This window comes from Ascaphus truei, chromosome 8, assembly GCF_040206685.1.
Source record: "Ascaphus truei isolate aAscTru1 chromosome 8, aAscTru1.hap1, whole genome shotgun sequence".
Classification (NCBI taxonomy): domain Eukaryota; kingdom Metazoa; phylum Chordata; class Amphibia; order Anura; family Ascaphidae; genus Ascaphus; species Ascaphus truei.
In genome coordinates this window covers 18,354,339-18,372,571 of record NC_134490.1, presented here as the reverse complement: position 1 = coordinate 18,372,571, position 18,233 = coordinate 18,354,339, and the positions used below count along the sequence as shown (strand labels likewise).

Here is an 18,233-nt window from a genome sequence, read left to right as displayed (position 1 = left end):
TCGCCCTGCCGCCTTTGATAGAGCCTTGTTTCTCAATCAGGCTTTTGTGTCATAAAACCAATTATAATGTCATTTTAGTGTTTTTGTTGATTTTAAAAAGTAAAATACAGTAATATGTACTTAGTTCTTCAAAATCAATTTAACTGTTGGATCATTTAAATTGTTGTTGGGAAAAGACTCGGGAAAACAACTCTCCGAAAGCTACCATTTACTTTTGTTTAGTGTCCCCTTTGCTTGGGGCAGTGTTTTGTGTACGACAACACCTGGGGCAGAGGAGTTATTCATGTGATAATGTTTTTTACGTTAATTGATTCTCAGGTGTTGAAGGCGACTCTATTAAGTACTCGCCTTAAAGCGACTCTATTAAGTACTCGCCTTAAAGCAGAAGTCCAGGCTGCTGTTTCAAAAATAAATGAATAAATACATTTCCCTTTAATATGTGCATCAATACAATCCACAGAATAAGTAATTAGTTAAATTGCTAAGAAGATTCGGCTTGGGGGTTCATTAAATGGCTGCACAGGAGTAATGACTCGGTATCTGTGAATTTGTAAATGGTGGCTATAGAAACAAAAAAGGCCTGTTACGTTATAATACATTAAAAATGTCATTCAGAGTTTCAAAAAATGCTACAAGTATTTTCTCATCGTTCAGAACTGATTTATTTCAAAATAAATACATGTAGGATATTGCTTGGTCTGCAGCTTTAAAAGCAAAGGAAGACCCCAAAGTTGTAAGGCAAGTAGTCCTCAGGCTACAATTAGGCAAGAGAAAGATTGCTTGTTTCTGCAATCGGAGACCCGAGTTTGAAATGTAGTGCTGTGACTGTCATGGAGTCTCCTTGTACCTCTTGTACCAAAAACGAAACTGTACATCTGGAGTCAGATAACCGATGCTTCTGTGCTGTTTTAATATGCACATGAATCATTTGCAGTCTCGTGCAAAAATGTAAATGGAAAATAAATGTTCGTTACTACAGTACTGCATCAAGAGCATCACGTCTCTTGACCTTGGCTAGGTCTTAGGATGTGGGTATAGATGAGCAGATGCATGTAACCAAATGTATGGCTGAGGCCCCGGTGTTGGTGCGGCACGTGCCGCTGAAATCCCCGGTCTGCGGTGAGCTGCAGGGGGGGGGGGGGGGGGCGCGACCTTGACATCACCGGCAGGTTCACCCTCATTGGCTGAACCACTGGGGGGCGTGGCCAGCGCTCCGTCGCAAGTCGTGAACACAGATTTCCTGTCTTCAGAGAAATCTGGTCGCGCAACGCGGAGGGCAAGGGAGCTAGTGGGCCCGACCCCATTGAGGGGGCGGTTCTTGTCCCTACAGCGCACGCCATAGAGCGCGCTGCAGCAGGCACCGGGGACCTAGCCTAACAAGTGCTTTTACAACCACACCTTCATTTACTGTGTTACAGTTGAGCACTTTCCTTTTTCATTTGCATTATTTTTCTCTCTTCACTGCAGCATAACCAGCTTTTTATGCATAAGCCTCGTGGGGAAATTGTATGATATACACAAGGCACTTGGGTGGCTAAGGAAAGGGACCTTAAAGAATCTGCACTCAAATGTGCTCCCACTGCTTTACTAGCATGTTGTGATCGCCACCTAGTGCCACTTCTAGATTACTGCGGCCTGCTTAAATAATGTAAAGCAAGAGGCTCATCGATTTTTGTACGTTCAGGGCCATATTTACCAAGTAGTGCTACTCCATAAAACATGTTCCATTACTGGAAGGCACCTTGCATGTCTTTCAAGTGAATGGGCTGTAATGTGTCTTATTGAGCAGCAGCGCTCAATGAATATGACCCACAAGAATCGCTCTTTCACCCCCTCCCTCCACTCTTCCACTCTTACTTCCATTCCAGCACACTGCCCTTTCTGTGCTTCCTTTCTACAGCCAGAAACAGACAATGCTGCAACTCGGAATGTAGAGTGAGGGAATTAATAAGCGTCTTTATTGTGCCACCTCTGACTATTGACCTATCTCCCTTCTGCAGCCTGAGAACCTGTTGCTGGCAAGTAAATGCAAGGGTGCTGCAGTGAAACTGGCTGACTTTGGACTTGCCATAGAAGTCCAGGGTGACCAGCAGGCTTGGTTTGGTAAGTTTCACATGTACAATATATATTTCTTTCCCACAATAGTTAATATGCCAGGTGTGCTTCCTGCAGGTTCCCAGCAGCGATAGTAAGAACATAGTTGTCTGTAATCCTACAGATGTAAAGTCAGGATCCTAGAAGATCCAGTGATTTGTGCCCCATTGTGTAACACTTTAGGATCTCTTGACACAGTACCATTACTTTTTAGCAGAACATTAAACTGGCTTCACTAGTATTCCCACTAAGCAGTGGTCCTCAAACCTGCCCCCCCCCCCCAACAGGTCAGATTTTTAGCATATCCCAGCCTGAGCACAGGTGGCTCAATCAGAGGCTCAGTCAAAGACTGAGCTTCTGATTGAGCCACCTGTGCTGAAGCAGGGACTGATCGAGCCACCTATGCTGAAGCAGGGATATCCTGAAAGCCTGACCTGTGGGGCTTGAGGAGTGGAGTTGAGCACCTCTGGGCTAGAGGATAGCTTCACACAAAATAAACTTGACGTTAGTGCACAAGCTTCAGGCAGCAAAAAAATGGTTGAAATAAATACAAAGTTGTGACTAAAACAATTGCACTTCCTTCTTTCTTTTCCTCGCTGGATAGGGTTTGCAGGCACTCCCGGTTACCTCTCCCCTGAAGTGCTAAGAAAAGACCCTTATGGAAAACCAGTTGACATATGGGCATGTGGTAAGAAAGCGTAATCTGTTATTGTATTGCGATTTAGAGCTGCAGGAAGGGATGAACGGTGGCACTCTGCTGCTAACCAACCCTATGTGTGCAAGACCTCTCCATACATCTCCCCAAATGAAGTATTTACATTTTATACATTGTGCACCAGATGCATAAAACATGGATGTCCCCTCTTCTTTTTGCGGCTATGCTCTTCAAGTTCAGCTGCACATCTATGAAGAGTATGTAAAGCATTGGGAGAGGGCAGAGTTCTGGGTGCTAGAATAACAATGTTCACTTGCATCAAATGTCCAACACCTGTTTTTTTTTATATATATTTCAGGGGTGATTCTGTACATATTACTAGTGGGTTACCCTCCTTTTTGGGATGAAGATCAACATAAACTCTATCAACAGATCAAAGCCGGAGCGTATGATGTAAGGAAAATAACACGTTGTCCTGCATCCTAATCTCGGCTCACACCGAGGCTTGCACTGCTGAGATCATTGGTTCAATATAAGAGCTTGACGGACGTTGTTCTATAAATCATCCCTGCACTCATTTGAAGGGATAGAATTGGCTGTCTGCATCACTATATATCATTTCATGAAATCTTAAGAGAGGCACACCTGTGTATATAGCTGGGAAACGGCAAACATGCCAGAATAAAGGAGGATATTCATGCATCTTATGTATGTTCTCCTATAAGTGCGTGCGTGCGTGCGTGTGTGTGTGTGTGTGTATATCCGCTCCCCCGCGCACACGTATATACTATATATCCCAAACATGCCAGAATAAAGGGGGATATTCATGCATCTTATGTATGTTCTCCTATAAGTGTGCGTGTGTGCGTGTGTGCGTGTGTGCGTGTGTATATCTGCTCCCCCGCGCACACGTATATACTATATATCCCAAACATGCCAGAATAAAGGGGGATATTCATGCATCTTATGTATGTTCTCCTATAAGTGCGTGCGTGTGTATGTATATCCGCTCCCCCACGCATACGTATATACGTGTATATGTATGTACACACACACTATATATCCCAAACTGCCAATTGACCCAAGTGATGCTATAATTGCCTTGATATATTTACACAACTATGCATACTGCATAAATGACACTACATCCTCTCGGGAACATTTGTTATAGGTTTTTGCCACGCTTACACGGTGCGTCATTCGTCGAGACCTCCTCTTACTTACCTGTCTCTCTTCTGCAGTTCCCATCACCTGAGTGGGATACAGTGACTCCCGAAGCGAAGAACTTAATTAATCAGATGCTAACAATCAACCCTGCAAAGCGTATCACAGCAGACCAGGCTCTGAAGCACCCATGGGTCTGTGTAAGTAATGCATGTGATTGCAAAATGGCATGTGATTCAATGTTATGAGGTATCAAAACGTATAATACCAAGAGTTACTAAGCACAAATACTTCTTATGAAACCCCTTATGTGTTTAGTGTGGAAATCACCTGCGGGGTTCTATTAGATTCAGGGAATTGTGTATTTATTAACATTTCTCCACATTTCTGCATAGCTGCAGCAGACATTGTTTTCCCAGAAAGCACAACGCATCCCAAAGTTTAGATTCCCCTGTGAACCGGATATCTTTGCCCTATTTCTTGTTGCAGACCAACTTTAAATAAGTCTTTTTTGGGGGAGGTGAGAATAGAGTTTTCTCTAAGTTTGGGGATTCCCTATTATAGTGGTTCACTGTTTGGGAAAATAAGCATTAACTATAGATTGGCATTGATTGTTATGCCAGGTTCACTGCCACTAGTATGGATATTTTGTCGTTGATTTATACCCATTTACAATGAAGTTTGGGCACTCGCTGTTTCAAACAAGCTCAGTACTCATGAGGAAAAGACCTGTGGGATTTGGAAAAGCTTTGTACATGCTCTTGCACATATAAAGAGATGACGATCTCTGAAAATGTTTTTATAACCTATGACCAATCTGTTTGAGGTCACTAATTAATATCAGCCTTCTCTATTCCACGGAGTCCATTAAAAATTCAGTGGATACATGAACCAGCCTCCCTGTAAAAGGTAGAGGGCAATATAGTAGAAAAATGAAAACATACTGGGGTAGGCACAGTGCCTTCTTAACGCATGGGCACGCTGGGCAGTTGCCCGGGGCCCCACGAGCATAGGGGCCCGATGCTAATCTATGCACAGACCAGAATATAACTCTAATTTTCCGATCACCCGCCTCAACATTCAAATCTCCCGCTAACTCGGTAGAAGGAGAAAAATTACGACTTGTAGCGGAGAGTTGGCAGCGCCCAGTGCACTGCTTTGCCCGGGGGCCTATAATGCTGTTAAGACGACCCTGGGTAGGCATAAGAGAACGAAAGGCCATAGGTGAATAAGGATATCCAGATTTTTCGAAAAAGTAGGAAGTTAAGGAAACCCCAAATGTTACCGCTCTGCTGTCGGCTCCAAGGGTTCAATGTGTGTGCTGTTGTCTTGATTAGAATGTAAGATATATATATTTTTTTATTCCAGCAACGATCTACCGTTGCCTCCATGATGCACCGACAAGAGACCGTGGAATGCCTACGAAAGTTCAACGCCCGAAGAAAGCTTAAAGTGAGTCCCACTTTTTCCCCTCTGTTTTTGACTGCTCGTCCTTTCTTTCCATCTGTGCTTCTTCGTGCAATTAAATCCTGTTTTTACTGCTTTTTGTTTTCAGTATTGTTTTGTATTTTTGGGGAGTTAAAGTAGCAAAAAAAAATAGTTAGTGGGGAGATTTATTTTATTTTTTTTAAACATAAAAAAAAAACCTAAGATACCAAAAAAGACATTTAAAATACTTTTGCCAGTTAGGAGTGTACAGCCGTGTTAATTGACGTAACATTGCAGTGTGCTAATTTTTCCTATTGAAGTCTTGAAGCTAGACGCAGTAGTGATATTTTTTAGAAATGGAATCGCCTTAGGGCAAAGAAATCGGGCCGATATTGGCCCCAGATTGCACTGTCATAATAACCGGCGAACGCAATGTGCTAAATCTTTTATTAAGAGATGGGGACAAACATCAGGAGCCTTCAACTAATGGTATCGCCATTCTGCTACTGCCTGGTTCTCAACTCCAGTCCTAACGACCCCTCCAACAGGTCAGGTTTTCAGGATATCCCTGCGTCAGCACAAGTGGCCGAATCAGTCCCTACTTCAGCACAGGTGGCTCAGTCCTTGAATGAGCCACCTGTGTTGAAGCAGGGATATCCTTAAAACCCACCCTGTTGGGGAGGGTCTTGAGGACAGGAGTTGAGAACCCCATGTAGTAAGTAATATAGGGATCCAGGAAATTAACAAACCGCGAAGCCAGAATGACATTAAATATCCTGCTTTCATCAAAAGGTTTGTATACAGCTGGGGGGTGGGGGCGGGGGGGAGAGAAAGCCTGTTACTGAGCGATATCGTTGAAAGACAAACTATTTGCAATTAAAGAACATGAAGCTGTCCTCTCACCGCGTGTTAGGAACAGCTTATTTTGCATATAGAATACTTATCTGTTCCACTCCAGTCTCTGATTTATTTTTTTTGTTTAGTAAACTGTATCGATTTAGGGAAATTCATGGAAATCATTGCCATATAGGGCAGCAAGTTATTGAAGGTTGAGTTTGCCTTCAAACTCTTTGAAAGGCTTTAAAGCAGCTGTCCAACCTGCCATTTTATAAAAAAATAAATGTTTTTCCCCCCCCCCTTTTAATATGTGCATCAATACAATCCACACAATAAGTAATTGGCCAAGTTGCTGATCGATCCGTTCTCCTGTGATTTATCGGCGACAATTTGGCTCGGGGGTTCACTAAATGGCTGTCGGTGCAGCAGAAGAGGACCAAAGATGTAAAGTTCTGTGGGGAAGATCATGTGACCAGGCAGTCACTAGATACAATTGGTGCACTGCTAATTGGTGAGAGAGGGCAGGGCTCAAAACGGTGTGTGCCAGAGCCTGTTTCATAAGAGGAAGGGGGTGTGACTCTGTAAATGTTTGCTATAGAAACAAAAATGCTTGCTACATTATAATACATAAAAAATGTAATTCAGAGTTGTTTAAAAAAAATGCTACAACTATTTTCTCATAGTACAGAACTGATTTATTTAAAAAATAAAATAAAAAAATAACACGTAGGATATTGCTTGGTCTGCAGCTTTGATGATACAGGGAGCACCTAATGTCCTCTGCTAAACCAACCAAAGACTATGTCTATGCAGCGATCTTACACTACAGCCTTCACCGATAACCGTGTCCCATTGTTTCTTGCAGGGTGCAATTCTCACGACGATGCTGGTTTCTCGGAATTTTTCAGGTAAGTCTGCTTTGGAAAAGGAAAAATGATTGCTTACAAAATAATAATAATGCTTTAGGTGGAGGCACCGCAGAGCATGCTGTCGCCGCCCCCGCCGTGGCAACGGGAGATTTGTTCAAATGAATCGTTGAAATGTTACTCGGACGATTTGATGCAAAACTTGGTTTGTGGCTTGAAGGTCAAAGCAATGGCAGGGAGCCACGTAAGGAGAAGACCGTGGCAAGGTAGGAAGCAAATTGCATTAAGAGTCAAATATGTGCATTATTAGAATGGACCTGCAGGTGCAATACCTTAAATGTGGGGAATTGAAGTGGAAAGCTGTGTAGTAGGGTGACAATTAGAATGTTATGTATGACTAAGGGACTTTCTCTATGTGTCCGATATCCAGTCTTGACCAGAAGGGTTTGCAATCCCTCCCAGTCCCCTGTGCTATAGAAGTGTTAAAGCCCTCTTTCTTAATAATCTTCCGATTCAGCCTCTTCTCTTTATTTGTGTGACTTTTTTTGGACAGTCCAGCACTGAAGTCCTTCATACATACATTAGAGTAAATAATGTGTTTTATGGCATTAATGCAGGGGTGCTCAACGCCAGTCCTCAAGCCCCCTTCCCCCCCCCAGCAGGTCAGGTTTCCGGGATATCCCTGCTTCAGCACAGGTGGCTCACAGTCCCTGCTTCAGCACAGGTGGTTCAATCAAGTGCCTGCTTCAGCACAGTTGGCTAAATCAGGGGCTCAGTCTTTGACTGAGCCTCTCCGCTACGTGTGCTGAAGCTGGGATATCCTGGAAACCTGACCTGTTGTGGTGGGGGGGGGGGCTTTGAGGACTGGAGTTGGGCCCCCCCTGCATTAATGGATAGTATTACTGTGCCCTAAACAACGGAGTTATGCAGCACTGCTGGTTACATCAAAATACTATGCAGGTTTTGACTTGCATGATATGAACATGTGGTCCCTTCGAGTTTAACCACATTCTTTTGTCAGAAAACCATCTTTTTTCATTTTTTTTTTTTTTTTTTAAATCAAACCCTTTATGGATGTACCTATGACAACCCTAACTGATTCATGTGTTCCTGTGATGTAAACTATTGCCTATTTCTAAAACCTCACCAATGAAAGCCCTACGTGAAAATATTGGGAAATAATATAAAGTGATATGGTATTACCTTTGATGGTATGTATATGTGCGATGTTGAATCGCAAACACCTTTTTACCTTTTAATTGTTAACTACAACATCAATAAATATAATTGATCTTGAAATGCATTACTGTATCAAGTAAAAGCAGCCACTAAAAAATAATGTTCTACCGACTGTCTGGAATTTGTAGCGTATTCCCCTATAATTTAGAAATGAGGCACAAAGTACTCTTATGTTGTACTCGCTAGTCAAACAAATCCAGGTCTCCTCTGGGACAGAGGTACAAAGTGGAGCCCTACTCACAAGTTCACCATGCAATTCTTCGTTTACTGTGACAGCCAAGAACAGAGGAGGAATAACGTTGCAGGCCCCATATGGACCTTTCTTTAGAAGCCCATAGAAACGTTGTTTCGCCTCTGTTCTTGGCTGTCACAGTAAAGGAAGAATTGCATTGTGAACTTGTGAGTAGGATTCTACTTTATACCTCGGTCCCAGAGGAGATCTGGATTTTGAGGCGTTTGTTTGTCTGTGCGGTCGGTGTTGGCTGCACAAGCCGGATTCTCCTCACCTGAAACTTTTTCCCCGCACTTTGAAACTGTCCTCACCAGTCAGAATTAGTGACTCTTTGAATGGAGACAGCTGCCATTTTTTTTGCACTCCCCAAAAGATGAAGCAATGCAACTAGATGCGTGTGGAGGTTAGGCTGGCAGATTACAGGACATAAAAATAGTTATTAGAAGGCAACATTAGTTTGAAGTTGCTCCTTTAAAAATGTATTTACCTTTTCTTCATATACCTTCTGACAGCTATTCATGTCTGTAGAATGTCACTTATATATAAACACACACGCATTAAATAGATATATATATAGATATCAAGTTATATAATGAAAGCCTGAATACCTGCTCACCTTGGATCCAGCCAACGCTGGCTGAATTCCACTGTTTGAATATCCAAATAAGAGGGGCGGTTATAAGAAGACAGAAACCTAACATTCTACTTAATGAATGAAGATAGAGGGTTTGTGTTTAGAACGCATTTCTCTCACGGAAGGCAGAGTACATGATATTTTGTAGGGAGTGACGCGTGATTGCACCTTTTGAGACAGGAGGTGGCCAACTGCAGTCCTCAAGGGCCACCAACAGGCCAGGTTTGAAGGATATCCCTGCTTCAGCACAGGTGGCTCAGTTGTTGATTGAGCCACCTGTGCTGAAGCAGGGATATCCTTCAAACCTGGCCTGTTGGTGGCCCTTGAGGACTGCAGTTGGCCACCCCATGTTTTAGGAGAATTTGGGTATATCTGGCCTTTTACACTGTCCCCAAGGCCCACTGTGATTTGTTGCTTCTCTTTCCGCCCTTTACATTTTGTTGCTGGCACATGGAAGGTGGAATTGAATGTTTTCCATGACCTAACTCTCATTGGTATTTGGATTTTCTTGCAAGAGAGCTTCCAGCGTTACCCGAGGGGGGAAGTGACCGGTGTTAAGTTTAGAAGCAATTCAACTTGTGCCTTCAGTTTACATATTTTTGTCTCTCTCGCTCTCTTGTCTTCTTTATTATCAACAACATTTGCCTGGAAACCGCTACCGCTGATCCAGTGATTGATGATCCGCTGCTTGTGACTTCACTCCTTGTGCTTTTTCAATGTCTTTGACGGTTAAACAAATGTGGAGTGTCCTGTGTTGTCACGATATATTTAGGTTCAGAAAGTAAAAGGCGTGATTTTAAAGCTGCTCTTCCAGAAACTGTCCAAGTGTTAATGTTTGAGGGCAGGTTTTTTTATAATCCTGCTAGGGGACCTATAGGTGAATGCGCTGGTTTAGCACAATCTATGAAAACAGAGCACATATGGAATTATTAGTTCATGAATAATTAATACATTTCTCTGTGTGAACTGCCGTGGAAGTAGGTTGGGGCAGGGTCAAACAAATAATTGTTCAATTGACTTTACAAATACAGCTCAACCCCCTTTTAACGCTGTGCTTGGGGTCCAAAGAATCACATCGCGTTATAAGCGGATCGCGTTAGAAATAATGTACAATTGTATGCATTGTACAATAAAGTGTTTAAGATACCAATAATCGTGTTGTAAAGTCGTCATACATACAAAAATTGGGAGCCACGCTTGCATCGAGTTGTAACGGGGTTGAGCTGTATTTGTTTTCAACATCACGTTAATTGTTAATGCTGTCACTGCTCTAATGAAGAGGACTGCATTGTTTCTAACGGGTTGTGCCCAAGTACAAATAAATATATTGCACAGCCAAAAAGTCGGAGAGATGTGATACACAGCAAAGTGAAACGCTTGTAGCAGTATTAGAGGCAATCCAAGCAATACATATTAAATACAAATAATTAACAAATATATCTTTTTTTGTTTTAATATATGTAGCCGTTGATGACCTTTATTGAAAACTAACTGCCTAAGCTGCAGATCAATTTGTTCTCCTGTAATCGATCAGCAAAAATCCTGCTTCCCAGGGTTCACTAAATGGCTGCCTTTCAGTTGAAGTCAATCCTGCAGTCAGTGTAACTCAGCAGATACACTATGTTCTTATATTACGAAGGTAACATTATCTATTTGTACAGTTTGCAGCTCAAACTGCTGGGAACATTGGCAGCAAATTATAACAAACAGGAAAGTGTTGCAAAGATCTTAAACTGCTGGGGAGGTGGGCTAAAACCTGCTATAGAAATCAAAGGATGTTCAGTATTGTAAAACACATTAAAAATGGAGTTGAATAAAAAATAATAATAACATTTTTAGTAAGTATTATCTAAAGTAGGGGTGCGCAAAAATGTTTTCCGCTGCACCCCCCTGCCGGCTCGCCCCCCTGCCTTACCTTGCCTCTGTCTTTGACGTTACGTGATGTCGTCATTTGACACGGCGTTGCCATGGCGACGCGTCACCAGAAGCCGCCGGAGCCAAGGTATAGGAAGTTACGCAGGCGTTCGCTGCTCCCCCGGATTTAATTTAAATGCATTTGGGAAGCGCTCGGGGCCTCTCTAACCTCAGCACCCTCCTCCCCCTGAAAACCTGCGCCCCACTGATCCAAGGCTAGAGAACTGATTTATTTTAAAATAAATAAATAAAACACGTAGGATATTGCATGAATTGATCCTTCAAAAATTCTTGCATTGCAACTATAAAAAGAAAAAGGTCACAAGGTTAGAACAAAGTCTACATCAGGACATTCGTGGTTTGCTGGAAGATGTGGTCATCTGTGGTCATCTGACCAAAGTTTGAACCCTAAATGGGAGGTCAGTCTCATAGAAGTAATTACGTGCATAATTGTTTACCACAATATATTTTTCACCCAAACTCTTAAAATTCATGGCAACAGTAGGAAGGATCTTATTTTATTAAATACTCTTTATTATATATTATGTGTATATATATATATGTATATATATATATATATATATATGTGTGTATATATATATATATATACACGCACGCACGCACACACACACACACACACACACAGTGAAGCTGATGGCAGGTTACAGTATGATCATTTGACCAATTTAATCTGCCCATTTTCATGCAGAATCTACCCCCCTATTAAGTACGGTGTGATGTGGGGTAATGCACAGTTACCGATTGAGTGACTTCTATTCACATGGGTGGATGTGAACGCATTTTTGTCTGTTGCCCTGACTTCTCAGTATATTGAATATTTGCCTTTGATGTGGACAATTATTCCAATGATTGCATCCGGGGTGCATTTTGCCTGTTACAACTCCTTTATCTGTGCATCCACTACTGTTTCCAGTAACAAATGTTGTTCTCATTTTTGATTTGTATGCATTTACCAACCTTCAGCTTTATAATTATCTTCTTTCTCCGAGCCATCGGCTTGTGGTTCTTTTCAATTTGAATGAAGTGTTGGAAAGGAACTGGCCCCACTGTTAGTTTATTGGAGGGACCATGGGAGGTTGAGAGGGGAAGGTCCTTTTATAGAAAACCTAGCACTGTTTCACAATGAATTCCCATGTGCTCAGATGGTTGAGTTGGGCATTACATCCTGATTTATATTTGGGACATTCCTTCTCTTTGCCAAGTCCTGCTTGGTATAAAAAGGGCTAGTTATGCCTGACATGTTCTAAAAGTAACTGCACACCTTAAAAATAAATATCTAAATGGGTTCAACTGGCTACGCTTGGCGCTACAGATTTCCTGGCTGTGATAGGAAGGGGGGGCTCCCTACTCTCTATTGGATCCTGCAGGTGTCATCAATGCATGGCTCCAGTTGCTGAGAAAATGTTTCATGCTCATGTGTATGTCTTCTAAGAGGCACACAAACAGAACTATTGGCTTCGTAGTCGGCCATTACCCTGTGATACTGAAGACCCAATGTGAAATAGTTGTGGCCTTGGGGAGTCATTGAACGGTGTGTACTGTGAGGTGTCACAGTGAGATTGTAAGTTCTGTGGGGCAGCAATATACAAGAACATATTATTGTGTGTGTGTGTTTTAAACACTTATTCACTGCCTTGTCTTTACTGTCTTCATGTTATTTCACTTTTAACCCAAATGAGAAGTCTTCAGAGCTGAAATCCTTCTCCTCCTGAACCCTGCAGCCACTGACATGCAATTCCTGTTTTGGCAGGAACGCAGTGGGGTGCAAAGGAGTAGTACCACAATTTCCTCCTCCTCCCACAATCATTTTGCCTATCCCTGCCTTTGTTTTCAAATCGCCCCTCCTGTCCCTTTGCTCCCCCTTGTTTTTTTTAATTTGCCGTTTTATTCTTTTTGCTTGCGTTGGTCGGGCGGACTTTACCAGCACATAAGAGAAATGATGAAATGCTTGAATCCAGGGGGCATTTTCTAGTGTGTGTCTGTGCAAAGCCAGCGATGTTAGGAGGTAATGTAACCCAGAGACACATAGCTCTTGTGAAAGGGAAAGACCACAGGTGGGACATTTCACCTTTTAACATTTTATGTCTTCTGTCTGATCACTAAACCACCATCAATTCAAATGAAAGAAAAGACCTGCACACGATCTTAGTTACCGCTTGAGGGTAAAATATAATTGGTTTTATTTCTTAACTTGTATTTGATTTTTCTTCCCAACAACACACAAACCACCATTGGACTTTTATCTTCTGTGCTTTGCAAGTTCTTCCCCAACCACTTCTCCAGGGCTAATCTGAAACTAATGTACATGTTCATCTTAATGTTTCTTTTCTTTTCACTGAACTTTGTTTTATATCACTCCTGTTTTATTTTTATCAACGCTAATTTGACTTGCATCTTGCTTTTTCATGTTGCTGATTTGGGGCTTTGTTGTGGCTCCTCCCACTGAATTATTTTGTCCAATCAGTTGGCAGGCAGACCTCCGCCTCCGTTGTGGCCGCCACCAGTGCTGCCAGCTTGGCTGAGCAAGGTACGTGGCATGAGTTTCCCATACCCCCGACCACCTGAACCTCAGCCTGATGATGCTCCTTATGACTCCCTCATCTTTTGGTTCCTTCCTTACCCCACCCTCATTCTCCTGCCCCTGGTGAAAATGCCTGCATGCTCAGGGGCAGGACACGATGTATCCCTAGTGGTGAAGATTGGCATGGCAACCAGATTACCCCTAAAATGTGGAGTCTTTGTTCTGAAAATACTGGAAATCAGCTACTAACCTGACTTGCATGCTGGTTACTTGTTAAAATCCCCATCTCTGCTAAAGCCTGTCCTTTCTTATTACTCTGTTTGGAGAGAGGAGAAGGAAAGTGGTTAAGTAATAGCTTCACTGACGCTGATGTTAAATCTTACAGCAGTTTTCATTCAGTGGTGCACGGAGCAAACACATTTCAGTGCCTATATACTAGGTGACGAGCAAACTGTTTTCCATGCTAAATGAACAGATAGAGTAGAATTATGGAATGAAAATGACCTGTTCTCAATAAACCTCTGTTTGGCATTTATTTTTGGTAGGCTCAGAAAGGGGCTGTGACTACATTACTTGTGTTGAGGAGAATAAACAGAACTTTTGGGGGACGTTCCAATGTAAACACTGCTCTAGATTACTAGGTTGTTTTAAGTGTAAAATTGTGAGGTTATCAGCTTCTGGTAACGTTGGCCTTTTTGAGCAGAATTTCTTTTATAAAGGCAGGAGTGGCGACACATGGGGGCTCTTGAAATTTAGCCTGAAGATGCTACTAAGATTGCTTGTCACCTTAAAAATAATATCCGTTGCTAGTACTATCGGCTAAACCAGGGGTGGGCAACTCCAGTCCTCAAGGGCCACCAACAGTTCAAGTTTTAAGGATATCCGTGCTTCAGCACCGGGACTGAGCCACCTGTGCTGAAGCACAGATATCCTGAAAACCTGACCTGTTGGTGGCCCTTGAGGACTGGAGTCACCCACCCTCTGAGCTAAACATATCCTTGTAATGTTTGCTAAGTAGATTAAAAAACAGTGCAAGAAAATAGATTTTTAGCTCTGCTGTTTACAGTCAGTCATTTGGTAGAACACTGCTAGAAACCATTTGTTATTTAGCGAGAAGAGATTAAAGTCTAAACAAAGGAATTGACACATTAAATTATGATGGCTGGAACAACTGTACTGTCTATTGTCTCCATCCTGTTAACGATGCTGCCAGCTGTCCTTAGGAGCAAGATTATAGAAGTAGAAGTTTAGTGGTCAAAAGGGAATGCATGTGTCAAAAGTCAACACACTGAGGAGGTTAGTCAGAAACTTGTTTGTTCAGAAGAAAGCAAAAATTAACATATGCAACCAAGTACTTTTTGTTTTGTTTTTGGGATAATTAAATATGACGTTCATTGTGGGTTTTTTGAAAAACAATCCTGGTTGCTGCAGTTTTCAGTACTCTGTTGCTTTAGATACTCACTTAGGAACGAGCCCCTGTCTGAGTAGTGTCTAATCATGTTTGGAGTAACGTGGTGACTTCCACAATGTCACAAGTGTGGAGGGAACGGCCCAGTAACACGTGGCACGTCACTAAGGCCCCTAACCTGCCAGTCCTTGTGGCATACTGGAAGGTCACTTGGACAGGCAAAGCGTTAAGAGATCCACACAGAGGACTTCGAAGAGAAGGTTGAGTATCTCTGTAATACAAGTGTTACACAAATAATCACGCTGAGTAAAGCATGTCTATGCTGGTGGTAAGAGAGAAGAGATGGCTTACAAAAAGGTCAGCAACAGAATTGCTTCCCCGATTTGACACTTCAGTTGTAGTACTCGTGTTTCAGAGTATAAAGCACCAGTTCCTAGTGCTCCATTTACAAAAATAAAATAAAAAGTGATAAGTAGTCTACCACTTATTTTGTTTTCTTTGTTGCTGAAAACATCTTGCTCTTTCCTTGGCTGGTGTCCTAATAATAATACATTTTATTTATATAACGCTTTTCTCCTAAGGGGACAAAGCACTTCACAGTTGCAACAAGGAAAAAAGAAGAAAACATTTAAGGTTTTAAACGAGACTAAACACAAGGAAAGACACAATACAGGATGGGATGGCACAGTAGCTATTAAATGCCAGACAGGTTGTGATCCCTTAATTAAATGCCTGGGTGAACAGGTAGGTGTTGAGTCTGTTTTTATAGATTCCCAGAGAGGGGGCCTCTCGAACTGTACGAGGCAGACTGTTCCAGAGAGTGGGAGCAGCGTGGCTAAAAGCTCGGGCCCCAAAGGAAGTCCGGGAGATTCTGGGAACTGTTAAAAGTCCTTCGCCTACAGTTCGAAGTGAGCGAATGGGAGTGTAGGGAACTAGACGCTCTCTCAGATACAGTAGCTGGGACTCTTGTGCTTTGAATATCAACAAGCCAATCTTGAAATAAATTCGCCTTTTTACAGGCGGGCAGTGCGGAAAACAGGTGTCAAGTGCTTCTTATAATATCATTTCATTCGATTATGGTGAGCTGCCATCTTTAAAACTCTCGGCCCTCCCAGGACCAAAGTGAACTAACTAATGGCAGTGGGCATGTCAAATAATTTAGGGGGGACGTTTATTTTAATGTCACCACAGTAACCCAATGCTTTGGAGCATTTTATTTTTATTTTTACAACCTTTACCAATAATATTATCACAAATAAATGATTTATACACAGGCAAGTTGTGAGTTTACACTTTTTCCTTTGTGGAAAGTGATTATGCTGCCATTATATATATATATATATATATATATATATATATATATATGTATATATATATATATATATATATATATATATATATATATTCAGTAGAAACTAGTCAACCCTGAAAAAAAGATTAATTTAAGGATTCATTTTTCACAGGGTACAAAATGTTTTCAGTCTAAGGGTGATTGGCTTCCTTAAAAATGTTTAATCACATAAAATACCTGCTATGTGGCACTGCTCGAATAAAACACCGATAAGGGTATTTAATAAAGTATTCATTTGAGGCCTTTAATTAGAGAGAGAGAGCGATCAAATAGCTTCTAGACAGGCTACACAGTTTGCATGTTTTGTTATGGCTTTATTTTGGAGCGTAATTAGTGTATAGCGATTTACATCTAAAGCTAATAACAATATCACTTGTGAGCGCATTCGCATGTCTCAGACAGGTCTTCAACCCTGCCTTTCCCCATCATCTCTCTTAGCATACAATTCTTTCACTGCAGCTATGGATTCTGGGTAATGGCATGCAAATGAGCACACAATGGAACCATCCAAAGCTAGAAAGACTTTGTAGATAATTTGAAACAAGAAAAGTGTTGCAGATAGTTTGAATAAGCCCAGGATATGTAAGAAATCAAACAGCCGGACACATGACTGTAATTCCAGTAGCATGAAGCTCGTGGTGGCATTGTTTGGACTCTTGCATTGCTCCTACCAGCCGTGTAATTGGTTAGGATAGAATGTTGGTTGATGATGATGAATATAAATCCCAACATACTGTCCCCGAATTCTCTGTTCATCACAGCTCACACCCCCTGGGCTGTTAACAATTTTCAAAAATGGAGCATTGCTGATACGTTAAACAAGACTCCAGACTTGGCCGCGTGATACCTTGTCAATATTAGGACACATGCCAGCTTCTGTACTTGTGATGGGTTTTTAGCCTTCATGTGATTGCTTGTGCTGCACACGTTTTGGCCCAATAACCAGACAAAAATCACTAATTTCCTGTAAATACAAGCAACAAATGTATAATAATAGTGAAATGTAAAGCCAGTGGCAGTGTTTATACTGGATATGCATGGGTATTGTATGGTTTGTTTCTGCCTCTGTGGGGATTTACTTGTTTTACCCTTCTCTGCTGAATGAAAGACGAAAGGCCATATTTTTAAGCGGTAGTATTTCACAAGACACCTTCTGTGTGTTCGGAAGGTTACTTACCACCTTCGGCAGGATTTCCTCTTACCATTGTTTTGATAAATGCAGCAGTTCCTTACATTTACAGTGATGCAATTATCTAAGCTGCTGATCGAGCCCCTAGACCCGTGATCGATCTGCGAAGATCCTGCTTCCCAGGGCACGCAATATGGACGCTTATTTCAAGAGGAAGTGGTGTGGCTCCCTAAATAGCAACCCAAGGAAGCGTAATACATTAAAGCTGCTGTTTAAGCTGACGGTTTTTTATTTTAAATATTTATATATTGTTCCATTTCAATATGTGCATCAATACAATCTGCACACTGACGAGTGATTAGCTAAGCTGCAGATCGATCTGTTCTCCTGTAATCGATCGTTTGCTCCGGGTTATTTAAATCAACTTGCACAGCATTCTGGGCAATGTAGTCCTGGAATATGATTGACTGGGCAGTTACTAGATACAATTGGTGCACTGCTAGAGAGAGGGCGGGGCTCAAGAACCAGAGCCTATCAGAAGGGGAAGGGGGCTGTCACTTTGGAAATGCTTCCGACATTAGCATTTTTAAATGCTACAAGTATTTTCTCATAGTACAGAACTGATTTTTTTTTTTTTTTTTAACACATAGGATATTGCTTGAACTGCTGCTTTAAACTTAATTTAAAAAGGCATTGAATGAAAAAAATAAAACATTTTTATTTGCAGTAAGTGTTATCTA

At 41.7% G+C, this 18,233-nt stretch overlaps 1 protein-coding gene across 14 annotated transcripts in view; it reads left to right on the top strand.

Moving 5' to 3' along the window:
* Positions 1-18,233, top strand: part of CAMK2G (calcium/calmodulin dependent protein kinase II gamma) — a 77,311-nt gene that overhangs the window by 22,563 nt on the left and 36,515 nt on the right. For 9 of the 14 annotated variants that reach the window (XM_075610663.1, XM_075610660.1, XM_075610655.1 and 6 more), the window contains exons 4-9: positions 2,001-2,103; positions 2,699-2,782; positions 3,108-3,202; positions 3,991-4,113; positions 5,282-5,365; positions 7,044-7,086. In XM_075610663.1, coding sequence (XP_075466778.1) covers positions 2,001-2,103; positions 2,699-2,782; positions 3,108-3,202; positions 3,991-4,113; positions 5,282-5,365; positions 7,044-7,086 — 532 coding nt within the window. Of the gene's footprint in view, positions 1-2,000; positions 2,104-2,698; positions 2,783-3,107; positions 3,203-3,990; positions 4,114-5,281; positions 5,366-7,043; positions 7,087-13,548; positions 13,612-18,233 lie in introns of all 14 variants that reach the window. The other 5 variants (XM_075610659.1, XM_075610650.1, XM_075610658.1 and 2 more) reach the window with 1 other exon arrangement.